This window comes from Malus sylvestris, chromosome 11 (genome assembly GCF_916048215.2).
Source record: "Malus sylvestris chromosome 11, drMalSylv7.2, whole genome shotgun sequence".
In the NCBI taxonomy this organism is placed as follows: domain Eukaryota; kingdom Viridiplantae; phylum Streptophyta; class Magnoliopsida; order Rosales; family Rosaceae; genus Malus; species Malus sylvestris.
The window spans coordinates 384,275-402,352 of record NC_062270.1 but is presented as its reverse complement, the minus strand read 5'-3'; the positions used below and the strand labels follow the sequence as shown (position 1 = coordinate 402,352).

The window sequence follows — 18,078 nt, the reverse complement described above, 5'->3', positions numbered from 1 at the left end:
AAAATGAACAATTCTGTAGAGAAAAAAAAAAGGGTTGGGGGGGGGGGAATCAAACCAAGAGCAACTGCATTGGCTTTAGCAGGAATCATGTTAATTGTCCAGCAATGTTTTTTTAATGTACAACAAAAACTGTTTTAAAAAAAATAAGCACATCAATTCTTCTTTGTCATCTTATATTTTTATACAATATTTTATAATATTGATACAGAAATTGACGTTAAGTTATTACACAGCAGAGAGAATCTCATTCACAAGATTCCCCTTAGCATTTTTAATGAACGAAGGGAAGCATTCGCATTTTCGCATCATTGCATAACCGCATAATTTACTAGCTAGCATACGTTTCTTCTTGTCAAAAGAGATATTCAAAAAATATCCAAAACGAGCCCACAAGCTAGCACATCATTGCAATAACCGCATGACTGACTAGCTAGCCTACTAAGCCTAGCCTAGCCATTATAATACGGTTACATCACTTTGATTTTTTTGAAATTTGGTAGGTATCTTTCTTTCTTTTCTTACAAGAAACGATTGGTTGATATTTATTAATTAATCAAAATAAACATAAATGTCAATTTGTGCATATTTATGAGTGTGAGTGACTTTAAATTCCACCTTCCAATATAATTAGAGATGAGTGTGACAATGTTTTTTGTTGTCACGTCCCGATTCTAACATACGTTGAAAATCGACACATGACAAGGAAAATAATGTTCGTTGAATACGGTATAAGCTACAGAATGAAATACTTTAACTGATAACCCAAAATAATGCGAAGATGGCTAAGTTCTCCGCAAAATATTTACAAATATGTACATAAAAAAAAAGCATAATCTGAGCTTTACTAAGAACAAGTATGAGGTGGTCAAAAGAAAGTCCCAAAAGATAAAGTACAAGAGTAGAATAAGGGTAACCTAATGCTCCAAGTCTCTGATAACTGCACTGCTACCCCACCTACACACTTCTCGGAGTCTACTCAAACCTGTCACCTGTACGCTCAGTGCCTACATCGTAATGGTGCACCAGGCAAACAACAACCTATATAAGTTGCGAGGCTTAGGAGAGTGACAATAATATCAAGTATGTGATAATAATGCTAATGCCAACCATCAAACACAATTTACATATCTTAAATATAAATCATTCATAAGAAATCAATACTAACTTTTGTAAACCCCGAAGGAGTCACCCAGACATCCAACGGTTCGTCTGCCACCAATCATAACATCTCGTAACCATCTTCTCATACAACACAATGCAAAGTAAGTTTAAGCGACACTTTTTGGCCTAAGTCTAAAGCTTTGAATCCATCTCTATTCAAATTCAATAAATTCTAAGGTGAGTAAGATTCCGAACCTTCTTCTCAACGGAATCATGAAATAAGAGGGATTCCGGTACATCTCTCAACGGAATCCGAGTAGATACGATTCCGGACCCTCACTCAACAGAATTGCCAAGTACAATACATAACAACTACATGAAACCCAAGTTAGATACGATTCTAAAACATCACTCAATGGAATCACAGAATAAAAGGGAATAAACCTTAAAAACCCTTAATTTTTGGTAGAGAGGGAATAAGGAAGGTAATTGAGCAAGTTGCAGGTGAAGGAGGTGGAAAAATTGAGGCATTGGACTGAATTGGCCAGTTTGAATTTTCGCTAGAGGACTCATGGTTTCATGAAATATTTTGGGGGGGGGGGGGGAAGAAGATATGTGCCGTTCCTTTTTTTTTTTCCCAATAGTTCCCTTTCATGTCCTTTTAATAAAAATCTGGCAGGTTCCCTCTTCTATTTTATTTTATTATTATTTTTTCTTTACTAACTTAACCTTTAACCCATGCTTCCCACAAACTATAGTTCACAACTTCAAATATCCGTAATTATACCGTTATAATTCGAACTCGCAAACGGCTTTCGCCTATGCGTTCATGGGTTCAAGATCTATTTAAAAACACTAATTGTAACTTCGAAATGTCAACGAAAGATAAAAATTGATTATGAAACTTCCATCTCGATAACTAATCAATTTCTAAACATATAATTAGTGGAATTAAAATTAACTAATAAAGATAACATAATTGCAAATACGAATTTAAATTACGAAATACGTAATAAATGGTGAAATTAATGTTTGCATATAGATAATTCTTATCATATTCTTGGCTCGTAAGTGACTCGAATACCATTATGATAACTAATAGCAAATTAATGGGTGCATATAGATAATTCTTATCATATAAAGTATATACAGGGTAAAGTAGAAGGTGACTGCAATTGAAGATAAAATGAGAGAAAATCAGTTAAGGTAATTTGGACACAGGAAGACTTACAGATACTCCGATTAAAAGATGCGACTATAAGACGAAGGTTCATGGCAAAAATATTAGAGAAAGATCTAGAAAGACTTGCAAAGACGATAAGAAAGATATAGACTAGCTGACGGAAGATTTGACACAAAACCGAACGTAATTACGTTCTAAAATTCATATAATAGATCACATTTAGTAAGATAAGACTTGATTATTTTTATTGTTTGTAGAGATGATCTTTAATGAATATCTCACTAAGTAATACCATTAATAGCCTTTACGCATGACACGAAATATTTCCTCAATTAGTATTAGTAATTGTAGATAAGTGATGCTAGTAGGCGATCAATTGGTCATCCTAACCTAGTCATTTAGTCGGTTGTATTCAGCTAGTCTGTGTGAGACAGTGTACTGGCATGCGTGACTAATTGGCCAAAACATATCATATATAGCAAAACTTATGTCCATTGGATTGGACCAAGTATATAACTTACTTTATGCTATGTTTGGATGGGGTCTTCCAATGTCACGAGATTGAGACGCAAATCATTATCATTAATCACATAGGCATGCATGATTCCCCATTAGCACAACACCTACTCTTGTAATGTTCATGTAGCATGTGATAATTTTTCTGTTGAGCTTTTATGAAATAAAGGTGGTAGGTAGTAGCTTGGCTAGTGTACACGTTCTCATCTAATATGTATTTTGTGGTCACTTTGGGTTGTTTTTAACAAAACACTCTAAAAAAGATGAAAAGACAATTTGGTTTTATATTATAAAATAAAATTATGAACAATAATGTAATTATGCACAAATCATTTTGCATTTTTTTATTTCAAACCTAACCCATATGTCATTATAATATCTCTAATTTAAATAAAAACTCACATTTATCTCAAACTTCTCTCTTTTCCATATTATATTTTCTTTCTTTTCAAATTTAAAGACACAATGTATAAGCTTCATCTAATACGTTTATATATAACGAGACTTCCTTAGAATATAGGGTAATCAGTTTGAGCTACAAAATATTTTTAAGAGCATCTAACGATGCCCATAACATTAGTTAAAAAAATAATTTCAATGCTTCCATGAACCAGCAGGAATAATATCTAACGACGCCCATTTCATTAGTTTTTTTTTTTATAAAAAAAAAGATTATGCATGTGTTCTTCTCATTTATTCTAAATGTGTTTTTATTAGAGTATCACTGTAAACAGTTATTGATGGTTTAACAGGGGAAGGGTAATTTTACTACTCACTCTTATTGATGGTTCTAAAATTCCCTCATCCCACCCTGATTGAAACACCCCCTCCCTCCAAAGCGCATATTACAGAAATCCCCAACTTGTGGCCGTCGGATGCGAAATCAAGCAGGCAAAATAGTAATTTTACTACTCACTCCCAGCTCAAGGCTAAATGACAAAAATTGAAGCATTATTCCACGCCAAAGATGAATAGATAAAGGGACTTGCAATTTCATGTGTACAAAAGTTTTATAATTAATGGGATTTGTGTCGGTTGCTGAGGATCACACAAACCTCCACCTTATCATTAACTTCCCAACTTATTCAGTCACCATGAGTGGATTTACAAAAAGTTCATGAAAACCAAGTTCAGAATCAAAAAGTTTCATATAGCATCAACCTTGGAAGTGGCTGAGAATCTCTTGATATACTGGTAGATTGTATGTAGTAGAGATCAACATAATTTATAAATGATTTTGCTTGGACCGCCTTTCCATTTAGCACGACCGTCATAGTTCTAAGGCAACCGGCCATATCAATCACTTGTTTTTTCATCAATGCAACAATGTTGCTATCAAGATTTTTCATGTTATATCTACAACAATCTAGTTTGAATGTTATTGTTGTGATCCATGTAAGGTTTCTCGTCACTTTAAGGTTCTCTGTCAATGCATAGTCTTTAGAGAACACCTGAAATTTGTTAAGAATCAAACTATTTAGCTCATTAAAAAGATAAACAGTACCTAAGGACGTTAAGATAAGGACATGCAAGAACCAAATTCATCTTAGCCACATGATTATATTAAATCAAATCAAACGGATTAAAATATTTGCCAAATTCGTCCTCACACGACCTTAATTTGAGGTCATTAGGTGATATTCATGTCAAAACAATTACCGTTTCATGAAGCTCCTTGCCACTGACATTGTGAACTCATTGCAAAAACAATGAAACTTTGTTCCATCGACATGGATACTTGTGTTGTTACCACATACGAAGTTCTTGCCGCTAATAGTAATTAAGCTACCACCCTCCTGTATTTGAATTTTCAGTTTGCCGAATGTCTTGGATGAAACAATCAACAAGATGTCGTGAAACATCCAATAGAGACCGGAAGCATACGTGACAAAATGATTTATCATCTCCTTCTTGTCATCAACCCATAAAGTTTGGGTCAAGTGATTAGCCAACTTGTAGTTCCTCTTATCTGTTTTCGCCGTTTGCTGTGTAATCTATTCAGGAAATCGTAAGAGCATATTTGTGCGATTGTTATGAATACTTTGAGTTTAATCTCTCTCGTTTATGTGTAAATAGTCAAGCCACTACCTAGCTACCACATTTCTTTCATAAGCTAAAAGCTTGTTTGGCATCATGTGATCCTTGTTTACATAGGCTCAAATTGCACATCTTGCGTTACTACCACACACACACACACACATATATATAAATATATATATATATATATATATATATATATATATATATATATATATATATATTGTTTAAGGGGAGGGATCCTCATTTTTTTAAAAATGAGGACTCGCTCCCCACCGTTGGATTTAATTTTAATGAAATTGTGTGACCTATGTTTTAATCTCAACCACACAATTTCATTAAAGTTAAATCCAACGATGGGGAGCGTGTCCCTATTAAATAGGAATCCCTCCCCTTAAGTAATATGTGTGTATTGATTAGCATGTGACAGTTTTCTAATAAGCTTTTAGCTTATAAAAAAAAGGTGATAGCTAGGTAGTAGCTTGACTATTTACACAAACAGGAGAAAGAGATCAAACTCAAAGTATCCATAACAATCGCACTAGCACAAATACGCGCTTACGATTTCCTTCACAGATTACACAACAAACGATGAGAATAGACAAAAGGAACTATGGTTTGGCTAACCACCTGACACAAACTTTATAGGTTTACGACAAGAAGGAGATGATTAATCGTCTTGTCACGTGTGCTCCCGACCTCTACTGGATGTTTCACGACATCTTGGTGAGTGTCGCATCCAAGACACTCGGCAAACTGAAAGTTCAAATACAAGAGGATGGTAGTTTAATTACTATTAGCGGCAAGAACTTCGTCCGTGGTAACAATAGAAGTATCTATGTCGGTGGAGCAAAATTTAATTGTTTTTGCAACGAGTTCACAATGTCAGTGGCAAGGAGCTTCATGAAACGGTAATTGTTTTAACATGAATATCACCTAATGACCTCAAATTAAGATCCTGTGAGGACGAATTTGGCAAATATTTTAATCCGTTTGATTTGATTTAATATAATCATGTGGCTAAGATGAATTTGGTTCTTGCATGTTCTTATCTTAACGTCCTTGGGTACTATTTTTCTTTTTAATGAGCTAAATAATTTGATTCTAACAAATTTCAGATGTTCTCTAAAGACTATGCATAGACAGAGAACCCTAAAGTGACGAGAAACCCTATGAATCACAAGTATGAGACGAAAATAACATTCAAACTAGATTTTCTAGATATAACATGAAAAATCTTGATAGCGACATTGTTGCATTGATGAAAAAACGAGTGATTGATATGGCCGGTTGCCTTACAATTATGAAGGTCGTGCTAAATGGAAAGACGGTCCAAGCAAAATCATTTATAAATTATGATGAGATCTACTATATACAGCCTACCAATATATCAAGAGTTTCTCAGCCAATTCCAAGGTTGATGCTATATAAAACTTTTTTATTCTAAACTTAATTTTCACAAACTCTCTAAATCTACTCATTATGGCAGAATAAGTTGGGAAGTTAATGATAAGGTAGAGGTTTGTGTGACCCTCAGCGACAGACACAAATCACAGTAATTATATAGCTTTTGTACACTTCAAATTGCAAGTCCCTTTATCTATTCATGTTTGGTGTGGAATAATGCTTCAAATTTGAGTTATTTAGCATTTAGCCTTGAGCTGGGAGTGAGTGTAGTAAAATTACCATTTTCCCTGCTTGATTCCGCATACAACGGCCACAAGTTGTGGGCATTTGTGTAATACGCGCTTTGGAGGGAGGGGGTGTTCTGTCGGGTTTCAATTAGAGTGGGTTAAGGGAATTTTTCAACACCCATATCTCAATATTACAGTCATCAGATGAAGTGCCCACGATGGCCAACGAACCTCTTAGACTAAGCAAATGAAGGTGTTGCATGCACTCCTATCCATCCTCTTGCGCCCTGGATAATTATAAGCGCGATCCCGAAAGAAAAACAAGTTGTAGAAAACAGAAGCCAAAGAATAAAAAGCATTGAAGGAAGTGGATCTAATCTCGTAGACAGCTGCATGTTCGCTCCATGTCAAGGTGGTGTTGCTGCCATTGAATTTGAATTGCAATGGTCTAAAGGTAAATCCAGAATTAGAGAGGCAAAAGTGATCCACACGCATTAGAAGAAATAGATGATGAAGCAGCTTGCGCAGACAGTAAACGTTGCGTGTACAGTGTACAAAAACTGGGGCAGTCGACTCTACCTTTTGAGGTCTTAGAGAGCATCGGAGGACAAAAAAAAGAGATTATGGGCAGCCTCAAATGGATGTTGTCAAGGATTTCGGTGGGTAGCTTCATTAGCCTTGAATCATTCCTGCAGCAGGGCCTCAATCTCTGCTGGCTCCTTGCCATCTCCATTACCCCACCGATCAGATCAAAGATCTCTGTCTCAAGTTTTGTTTTGTTTTCTTTGGGTGCTGATCACTGACTTGTGTGCTAAGGCTGTCTTAAGGTCTTGAGCTTCTCCATATTTCAATTTCAATCTGAAAGAAACGTCAAATCGTATCGGATTAGAAACCACATCGCTGAAAAAGATAAACTTATCATTTTTCTTCTTTTAATCTCAGCCAGCAGCACACAAGGGAAAGAAAAACTTACAGCAATTATATAAATCCCACCCCAAATTGCAATTGGAAACACACATACAAAAAAATCGAAAAAAATTAAATAAATAAAGCCTACCTATCAATCCCCGCTCAACTATTCAAAACAGCCCCAACTTTGGTTTCGAAAATGATAAAGGAATCCGCATTTTAGAATAAGCTGAATGATAGATGCAGGGAGGATATGCGAGATAATGTTTTTCTTCCTTTCCCAATTGTATATCCTTTTCATTTGATATTAAAACGATACCATTTCTATTATTAAAATAAAATAAATAAATAAATAAATAAAAAAGCGGAATGCTAGACTCTCCTTACCCGCCTTGTTTTGAAACTTGGTGTAAGATCGTGTTAGCGGCACACTAAAAAATTTCTACTCTTGTGCACATTCTCTCCTTTCCTCTCTTATCTGTTGCTTCTTCCAGGATCGTTGTGGATGAACAAAAATAAAACCAGAATTCAAAATTATCAAACATGGCTGCCAAGCTACAGTTTTACATACAAAAAGTTCACGACCAAACCCCACAACATAGCTCTCTGAAAAACGAGAAAAACAAACCAAGATCGGAATTCTATAACCGGAAAGTTATCGGGTTTTTCAATTACAAGAAACATTCCAGAACACAAGTTATGCAATTCTAAGGTTAGAAATCAAGAAATTGTGATGAAGGAATAGCACGAAATTAACTGAGATTAGGGTTTAGGAATTACCTTGAGAAACCAATTCTTTGATTTTATGATGGTGCTTGGTCGTGGAGGTGGACTGGTGAAGGCAATAAACTGGGAGTAAAAGGAAGGAGAGGGTAGATTTAGCCTCACAATACGCTGGTAATGTGTTTTAAATTTATTTTTTACGAGAATCGAACTAAAACTACTTACTTACAATTACAAATGAATACTAATATACCGTAATATTAAGCGATGGTTAACTTCAAAATGAAATAATGCCCTTAAAGTTTTAAAACAATTTAAGGAGGTGTATTCAATTGAGATTTTAAGGGATTTCAATTCTTTTAATGAATCTAGTGGTATTTAATTAAGATTTTAAATGATTCTCTGAAATTCAAGATGTATTCAATTAGAAATTTAAGATAGTTTATTAAAATCTTTAGAAATCCGGGTGTATTCAATTAGGATTTTAAACAAGTTTATAACATTTCAGGTATTTCAGGTGTATTTAATTAAAAATTGATTTTAAAGAATTTTGAGAAAGTTGAGGAATTAAAAGGATTTGGAGAGATTTGGTAGTGTATTTTAAGCATCCACAAATCTCACATCTCTCCATGAGATTTCGAGAGAATTGAATCAAAATTTTGTATGGAATCTCTACAAATCAATTAAACTCCATAAAAATCTATGGATTTGTAAATCCATTAAAGTCTCTCAAATTCTCAATTGAATATATCACCTAAAATAGTTTTTTTTTTTTTTTGAAAAAAGAATATGGAACATGAGAGGTGGACCAAAGAGACAGTTAAAGCTCTCGAGGCTGATTTGGAAGCTGCAAACAAGGAGTCCGAGAAGCTTGTTGGGAAGACTGACAAATCAATGTGGTTTACATATCTGCAAGATCTTGAAGGGGAACTAAATCCTGGTACTGGTACCGCCAGATATTTTGCCCGTGACTGGAATGTCAGGCAAATTTATTTTCATCATATAGGTTTTTTCTTATTAAATCTTACACTATGTTTAAATGAATAAATTTAATAGTACTAAGGAATTTTAAAATGACGGAAATTGAAATAATGAAATTTTATTTTATAAAATTTGTGAATTTTCTTGTTTGGGTAACCTAAAAGAACAATGTAATTAAATACAGAATTTGTTGTTTTTAAATTCTCAATTATAGAAATTGAAAAATGACAACTATTTACATAGAATTTAAACTTGGAAATTTGAGGTTCCAAATTTCAAGTTTTTTTTCCACATGGAAATTCTATATTTCTATGTTAATGAATCCAAACAAGAGAATTGATACATGTCAATTTATAAATTTTGACTTTAATTTAAATTCCAAGTTTATTTATCTCATCCAAACATAGTACCACTTCAAACTTTTGAGATGCTCAAACCTCAAAGTGATTTGGCAATTGTAAGGAAATATGAACGTCGGCTAATCCGAGCCATACCCTATCTTTATATATGGATAATCTTTCTGGTATTTCTAGACAGAGATCTGAGCCATTTTTCGGGGTGTTTAGCCCCCATTGTTTACCAGGGAAAAAAAAAACTAATGAAAATGGTTAGAAAACTTTGAGTTTTAACGATAAAAACAAAATAAAGGATAAAGTGAATAGTATCATAATCAACTTTTTAGTATAAAAATGTTATTTTTCGTTAAAATTCCAAAAAAAAACTAGTGAGAACATTCAGACCGCAAGCATGCATAAACTTCTTGTACCAAAGGTCCAGTCCAAAGCATTCAGATCAACAGTCTGCACTCACAAGGTTTGGGTTTACAGCGCAGGCAGATGCTTTGTACATGAACTTGCCAACGAGAACCAAATAACAAGCATGTAAAGCTTTAAACCAAAAGAAGATGGTTTATGATTTGTTGAATATGGAATGGCCTCAATTGAGTCAGCTTACCTGCTCTATATATAGTATAGAGGATCTGAAAGAACCTCAGATGGGGCTGTCGGAAACTGACATTTATACGTATTCATCATTTTTAGACCACGGTTTTGTAAGCCAACTTAAATCTAGAGACAGAGATATCACAATAGAGAAAATATGTATTCTGCTAAAAAGTGATAACGAGATCATGACAGTCATTCAAAATAAAATACATATAAGAAAGGAAAATGTTCAAATTGAGATGCATGAAAATGAAATAAAAGTTCAGAGAAATTGAGACCGTCAACCATACAGCCCCCTCGCGCTACTTGTCAAGTAAAAGAAATCCTTCCCGCTTGCAGCTGCATTCGACAATGATTGGGAATCATAATGTCTTAAAGACCTGATGATTCCAGTAGTTGGTTCGGGTTCAACCAAATGCCCATAATTTTTTAGAGAAATCAAAGTCCCAGTAACACTGACGATGCTTGTAACCTCGTCGATGGTCTCAGGTGGGCATGATTTTACACAATTCACGGTGCCACTTCTGAAATTCAAAAAGACTGTAAGCCCAAAAAATCCAAAACACTCTTGTCTAGTGAAGAATATGCCATGCTCCCATTCACAACAGGAAACATTAATAAGCTTACGTCTGAGTAAAGGAGCATCTATCTTCCACTCTAGCTTCCACTCCTTATCAGAATCGTGCAACACCCATATCTCGATATAGTCATTTGACGAAGTGTCCACAATGGCCAAACATCCTTTCAGAGTAAGCAAGTAAAGGTGATCTGGGACACCAATGGGCCAAACATACTTTTGCATGTGCTCGGGAGGAGTAAGAGTCCAATAGAATTCCTCTTTCTTGAAGTCAAAGGAACATATACCGAATTTTCCTCCATAAATATGAATTGGGCCATCAGGTAAGCAAACCAACCAATGTTGGTCTCCATTTGCAAATGCTGCATGATTGGTTTTGCCTAACCTACAAGGAGGAATCGAGGGTATCTCTCGCCATGAGCTTGTGCCCAGTACATAAACTTGGGCCCTCACCTTAAATGTTAACGAATATAGATGCTGAAAGACACGAACAATCTTGTACGTGTTGGTTGCATCGTCAAATCCCATAGCAAACCATTCCTTGAAGTTGAAAAATGTTTGAGGACGCTCTGGAATTACGATATCAGTTGTTGGGAGCGGAAGAACTTCCCCCTTTAGAGGATTGAATAAGAAGCATGGACTTCGATTCATCCTCTTGCACTCCGGATAACGATGAGAAAAATCGACAAAGAAAAGTAAGTTGTAGAAAACAAAACCCAAAGAATAATTAACATTCAACGAAGTGGACCTAATCTCGGAGACAATGGCATGTTTGCTTATAGTCAAGGTAACGTTGCTGCCATCATATTTGAATTTCAGTGGCATGAAGGCATATCCAGAATCCAATCTAGAGGTGAAGTGATCAAGAATCAAAATCAGGGGTGCTTGGCAAACTGAAGATGTTGTCGATTTCCTTTACAGTGCTGTTTATCTAAACTGAAGATGTGTTGGCGAGAAGAAAGGGGGAGAGGAAAAATCTCAGGGTTGTTGAGAAGCTTTACCTAGGGCAATTTGTGTGTTGATTTGAAGGGCCCTGGAATGATGCACTACCTTCTCTATTTATAGCAGCAAATCGCCTTCATGGTCGAACTAGAAATGTACTCGGATTAGAACACCTCAACCCAATCTGATCATGTTTCGGTCAATTGTAACCCCTATAGACTTTGAACCAAGCTCCTTAACAAACCAGATTCATCCCTTAATTCTAAGCATTTTCAGCTTCAAGACTCCTTGTTGCACTAGGGTTCAACTACCTCACCTTTATGTAAACCAATCCTTCTAGCAATAGGATTTGGCTAACTTTGACTAGATAGCCCATGACAAGATTCTAAATGAATGTTACTGGGCCGGGAACAACTCTAAGCTCAGCCTAATATATTATTTTGGGCCCAAACATTGCCCTTTCGCTTCTAAGGTTTTCGGCCTATAATTCTTGGCCGACCCTTGACCTTGAAGAAGTGATCTATTGCTAAAGAATAAACCCTTGGCATATTTCTTCTAGTAAACCAAAGAATATTGCAAGCCTCGGATACTCCAATTACCTAGACGCATTTATTAAGCACAATCTCTCACTGCTGCCAAACTTGACACATGGCAACTTTTCATCGTGACTATCCATCTTTAATAATGCGTACCCCTACGTTCGAGGCATGCAGACACTGAAACGTCTTATCATCATAACCTTCGCCGTCACACGCAATCGTGCATTCTTAATTTGCGTGCTTTTCGGCCTCTTCACCTAGATTGTCAAAGATCCATTATGATTGTGAATTTCTTTGGTTGGATTTACCCCTCATCTTTTAAAACTAAACCATTGATCTTCTTCCCCAATTGCCTATAAATACTCTACCCAGCTTCATTTGAACTTTCACGCTTTTAATCTTAAAAAATTCTTGCCATTTACTCTCAGCCCAAAAAAAGAAACCAAACTTTAAAACCCAGAAAAAGCTTCAAACCTACTTCAATGGCTTCCAATACCTTCATTACCAAGTTCACCGAGGAATGCAACAAATGCTAAGACTTCATTGATCGGAATGCTATCAAAACTCTCCGATTTAAGGGTGATTCAAGCACCACTCACCAGATTCTGGGACCGCTCGTTAAGGACAACATCTAGAAATCATCACTAAGATGTTGAAGACCCATTGCCTGAAACCCTTTTCCAAGGGTATGATTGGTCGAAGTGGGAATTGACCAAACCCCAAGAAGCCTGGCTCTCGACCCCCGCAACTTGGGCGGCTTGGGTTACCCGAATAAAACCACACTTTGGTGACGAGTGGAAAACCCTTCACATCTTCGACGTTATCATGCTTTCAACCTATGAGATCAACATGGATCGAGTGCTCTTGATGCTCGCCTTGAGCTTTTGGTATTTGGCCGCCAATATAATGGTTCTTCCCCTCGGCCCCATCGGTCTAATTGTGCTGGATATTACAGTTATACTCAACACTTCTCCCTTCGAACTCCCAATTAATACCTCTCTTTCTTAGTATGAATTAGACCTGGATCTAAAAATAGTATTCGACGAGCGTGTCGTCAAAGTTGTAACAAAGAAAGATCAGGAGCTGTCGAAAGAAGATGTGCATAAACTGCACAAAAACTTCTTCAACTACTGCACCTTAATGAGCTACTTCGCCAGCTCAAAGGGGGAAGCTCTTAAGAAAGGAGAGCACAAGGCCTTCTTGTTCTACTGGTACAATAAATTCATTTTTTATACCAAGTCGAACAAGGGTTTGGCTGAGAATATGCCAGTGGTCAAAACTTTGGCCATCAGCAATGTCCTGGCCCTCAGCCCAGCCATCATTGCCAACCTTAATCGGTGCTTGGCCGAGGCCTCCATTGGGAAGATTAATTCACACCAGAATTGCCCACTCTAGGCCTTTCAACTCTGGCCACAGGTCTACTATTCCATGTTGAGGCCAGAAATCCCAAGTTTCAACTCTTTTAAAGTGCCAGGTCTTCAGCTGGCCTCGCGCCCCATTCATACTCACGTGGTCGAAGACATCTTCAAGTATTTCTTCGGCCTTGAAGACTTATCAGAAGATGAATTTCTGAACTGCCAACACCAGAAATATTTGTCGTCCATCAAACTCCCCACATCGACATGGGAGGAAATAGAGGAAGCCAACCTTCGATAGTCTTGTGGGTCGTTTACCCTAGCTCGTGACCTTCCCTTTGGTTGCGATGCTTGACAAGCTAGCCGGGAAGTTTACCATCCCAACTTCATGGCTTATCAATTGGGCTTGCTTTAGGGCTGTCATGTGCCACTCTTCACCTCTCACTCACTTTTGAGCCGTCAACGCCTCTTCGACTCCCCAGTGAGGGAATGCGAGAAAGCCGAGCAGGAATTTCAGGAGAGATGCACCAAATTCCACCTTTGGTCAAACATTCCAGAAATCCATTGCACTAGCACCTTCGCCGATTGGTAGAATGCTTACATCAAGGATTTCTTTGGTGCTTTGGCCGAGGAAGTTTCAAATAAACTTTTTGATAAACAACCAAAGAAGACTCTTGCTTTAAAATCCAAAGAGGTGGCTCAAGGTATATATCTTTTATTTCTCAGTTCACCTATTTAAACTTCATCTATTCAAATTGCATTTTGACTTGGGCTTAGCTTTTCCAGGTGGTCATGCAATAAAATAGGCCTATGTGGTTATAATGGTCGCAGCTAAGAAGAAACTTGCCTCTCCTCCAAAGAAGGTAGCGACTATCGCAGCTCCCTTAGCCGAAAAGACACCCTCTTCAACTCTAGTGGTGGCCATTGCCACGCCGATCACACCGAGCAAACGGCCTCGCCCGTAGGTCGAGACGACTGGTAACATTGCCTAGCCCCAAAAGCGTATCAAGAAAAGGGCAAAGAAAGGAGAGCGGGAGATTCATGTTATTTCAAGTCAGACCACAGAAGCGACCACTCCTAGTATCCTTCTCATTTTTCCTGTTATCCAAGTCTCTGTGAAGGGATAGCAAAACCCTTCGACCTCAACCATGGGCCAAACGACCTAGGTTTAACCCACCATTCAAGCCATTGTTGAAGTTGAACCAGTTGTCGCCCCAATGGTTGAGGAACTTGCGACCCTAGAGCTGGCATTTGAGGCGGCAACCACGATTTAGAGAAACCCTTCCCCTAATCCAAAAAATAATCTTGTGATCGCCCTGGAGCAAGAGGTATGACAATTTCCTTTGATAATGTTCTCCTTTTATTTGAATGGATGATGCAGCAGCTTCCGCAGAAAGTAAACATCGCGTGTGCAATGTACAAAAACACGGGCAGTCGACTCTGTTTTTTGAAGTCTTGGAGACACATCGGAGGCAAAAAATAGAGCTTATTGGCAGCCTCAAAAGGATGTCGTAAAGAATTTCGGTGGGGAGCTCCACCAGCCTTCCGTTGTTCTTGCAGCAGTGGCCCAATCTCCTGTGCTTCCTCCTCACCAGTTCCATTTCCATTTCCATTTCAATCTGAAAAAGAAAAAAAGAAAAACAAACCGATTGGAAACTATATGCGTATTCAGCAATGCTTGAGGCGCCAATTTCCCATCATTACAGGCAGGGCAAAAGAGATTGAAAAAACAAGGAAACTCACGTTGGGAAACCCTCTCCAATAAAAAAGCAAACAAATTCGAATCAGAGATTCAAAAAATTAGAAGAACAAAAAGGAAAATAAAGAAGAGAGCAAATATTGTTGTTGCTTTGAGATCTTCGACACAGGGTGATGGTATTCTCTTCAGAAGACCCAACTTTTAGATTCTGTAAATAATCAAGTTTTGTAATTTCCAAGTTCATTAAGCCCCATATTAAAATAAAACCCGGAATCATTAGAAAATCCCCGAAACAAACTATGCAATGCTCATGTCAGAAATCCAACAATGGCTATGGAGTAAGAGAAGGAAAATAAAAGAGATTAGGTTTAAGAAATTACCTTTAGGAAGAACCAGTTGTCTGATTTTATTCGTGGACTCAAAGAAATTGGAGTTGATGCCAAGCAATCTATGGCCAGGTTTAAATACTAAAGGGACCATTATCTTTGGGGAAACTAAATCCTATTTACACCATAATCTGGGGAATTAGGGTTTACTGCATTTTCGATCCTAACGAGTATAATTTTGAAATTTAAAATCCATAGCATGTCTTCCACTTCATACCCGTTTTGGCTTTTGTGATTTACCTTCTTATTTATTAAACGATAAGGCCCTGTTTGGCACACCGTACAGGGCACCAGATAATACTAATAATACGGTGTACGGTGTTTGGTGCCGTTTGGATTAAATAGGCACCGGATTAAATAATCCGGGTCCACGTTTTTTATCCGGCGTTTACCCGACTGCTTATACCGCCCAAATTAACGGTATAATTTAGTCGGCCTCGCTCTCCTTCCTCTCCGCTCGCTCTCCGCTCGAACTCGACCCCCTCTCTCTCGCCCTCTCTCTTGCCTTCTCGAACTCGACCCCCTCTCTCTCGCCTTCTCAAACTCGATCACATGACGGTGTAGCTTGGGTTCTTCAGGTTGCGGGACTTGCGCTGGAAGACAACGGCGTCTTCGGAGTGGATGGAGCATCGCCAGGAGGAGGAGGAGAGGCGGTGGTGGGGGAGGAAGTTGGAGGCCGCGGAGCGGATCTCAGAGAGGTCATAGATTTGGGGGTTTTGAGGGAGGGAGGATTTAAAGGATTTGAGGGAGGCGACGGAGGAGGAGGTGGAGGATTTGGAGAAGTTGTAGCTGGAGTTGTCGATGGTGGTGCTGAAAATGGCGGAGCAGACGAAGAAGAAGAATGGAGAAAGGGAGGGATTTGGGGGTTACGACGGAGAGATCTGGGAAAATAGATGATTTCTATTTTTTTATTTTATTTTATTTTAAGTTTGATTCTCCTATCCGATATAATACCAAGCACAATATAAATAATACGGTCAATAGTCCGATACTACACTAAACACCCGACTAATTTAGTCAATACTATCCGGTGACTATTTATCCTATCCGACATAAATAGTCAGTACAGTCCGACCTGCCAAACGAGGCCTAAGTGACATAAGAATGGTAGATAAGCAGCTCTATCTAACTGTTGTATGCAAAACTGATGAAAATAGAAACACACTTTAATCTTCTAAAAGAAATGCAAACTTATGTTAACTTGTCAGTGTGTATGGAACCTCATAACAAATTAAACTACGTGGAAATAAAAATATCTCAATTCAAGAAATACTTAAATGGAGAATAAGCCACTAAAACCATTGACAAGTTGCCAAGAGTTTAGAAATCCTTTCCTTTTTAACTCAAAATATTGTTTTGCTTTGTTCAAAAAAAGGAAAACAATTAAAAATTCAGTATTAGGAGGACGGCATGAAGAAGTTGGGCTTTTGCTTTATAAACTGGTTGGCCCAACTCTTTTCCACAGAAATTTTTTTTTTTGGTAATTAATAAAATTTCAAGATATGATTTTTGGAAACTTTAACAAAACACTTTAGGTACTTTTTATTTTAACGAAAAAACACATTTTTACCCATAAAAATCAATCCTGATACTATTAACTTTATAATTTATTTTGTCATTTTTGTTAAAACTCAAAATTTTTAAATATTTTTCATTAGTTTTCTTATGATTTTATACCATATTAAAGAAGAAAAAATGAGTCCCTTCTCCCTTCCCTCCAAAAATAAATTTGGTGGGAAAATTATAGTCATAAATCATGATTGATAACTGACCCACGCCCAGCTAATCATCCATTGGATAATTCCTTGCATTTCTTCCTTTATTTAGGAGCCCCACTCCTCTGCTCCCGCTCCTACTTTAATCCCCCGCACCCCTAAACTCCCCAAAAATCCCGACTTTTGATTTGATTCAAAAGTCTAGAGAGAGAAAGTGAGAGAAAAGGCAGGAATGTTTGGATAAGCTTTCAGGACATATACAATACGCTTATGTAAGATGTTTGCGCATAAGCAATTGTATATTCCTACAATGCAGTTTCCGAGGGGGCACTTTTATATCCTTAAATAAGTACAATTCACGTAGCATCTGATCCTGTTTCTAAATAATTTATTTGATATTCAGTTTCATTTTTTTGAATGGTATGGATTTGTATCCTGCAATGCAGGTCACTTTCTTCATGTACTAGAGGGTGACCACAAGACTAATATTGACTGGCACTTTCTCATCTTAAGGATTCTTTACAAGTTGTGTACTGTAGAGCATTCTAGTGTGTATAATGTTCTAAGTTGCTAGTTCATCATATGTCCTTGACTTCAGGAGAGCCATTATTTATTCAGTTCTCACGTAAAAGTCATACGTCCTTGATTGCATATTTCTAGTCGAATGTTGTCACATTTATTTTGAAGTATGGACTTTATGAAAAGTACAGTTGAAAACTAATCGTTGGGATTTTGTTGTGAATTGTGAGCTATCATTGGTGTCCATAGTTGCAAGCTATCCTCCATTTGAGGTTCTTTATTTTCTGAATTTGGAGAATAGTGGTCGTTTGTGAATGT

The 18,078-nt window shown here is 37.2% G+C and overlaps 1 protein-coding gene and 2 long non-coding RNA genes across 3 annotated transcripts; all 3 read right to left on the bottom strand.

Moving 5' to 3' along the window:
- Positions 1 to 3,222: 3,222 nt before the first annotated feature.
- LOC126591604 (uncharacterized) lies at positions 3,223 to 3,387 on the bottom strand. Its single transcript, XR_007612447.1, has 2 exons — positions 3,306 to 3,387; positions 3,223 to 3,274 (listed from the first exon to the last, which is right to left on the bottom strand). It is a non-coding gene; the product is annotated as an uncharacterized LOC126591604 (long non-coding RNA).
- A 347-nt stretch (positions 3,388 to 3,734) lies between these two features.
- On the bottom strand, positions 3,735 to 5,011 carry LOC126591608 (uncharacterized). Its single transcript, XR_007612451.1, has 2 exons — positions 4,460 to 5,011; positions 3,735 to 4,251 (listed from the first exon to the last, which is right to left on the bottom strand). It is a non-coding gene; the product is annotated as an uncharacterized LOC126591608 (long non-coding RNA).
- Positions 5,012 to 10,414: 5,403 nt separating this feature from the next.
- LOC126588972 (F-box protein At4g22390-like) lies at positions 10,415 to 11,256 on the bottom strand. Its single transcript, XM_050254140.1, has 2 exons — positions 10,656 to 11,256; positions 10,415 to 10,552 (listed from the first exon to the last, which is right to left on the bottom strand). The coding sequence occupies exons 1-2, from the start codon at positions 11,254 to 11,256 to the stop codon at positions 10,539 to 10,541; spliced, it is 615 nt and encodes a 204-aa protein (XP_050110097.1). The 3' UTR covers positions 10,415 to 10,538.
- Between the last annotated feature and the right edge of the window lie 6,822 nt (positions 11,257 to 18,078).

What these genes read in the sequence shown, in the direction of transcription:
- LOC126588972 (XM_050254140.1), bottom strand. Translation starts at nt 11,256, where the DNA reads ATGAATCGAAGTCCATGCTTCTTATTCAATCCTCTAAAGGGGGAAGTT.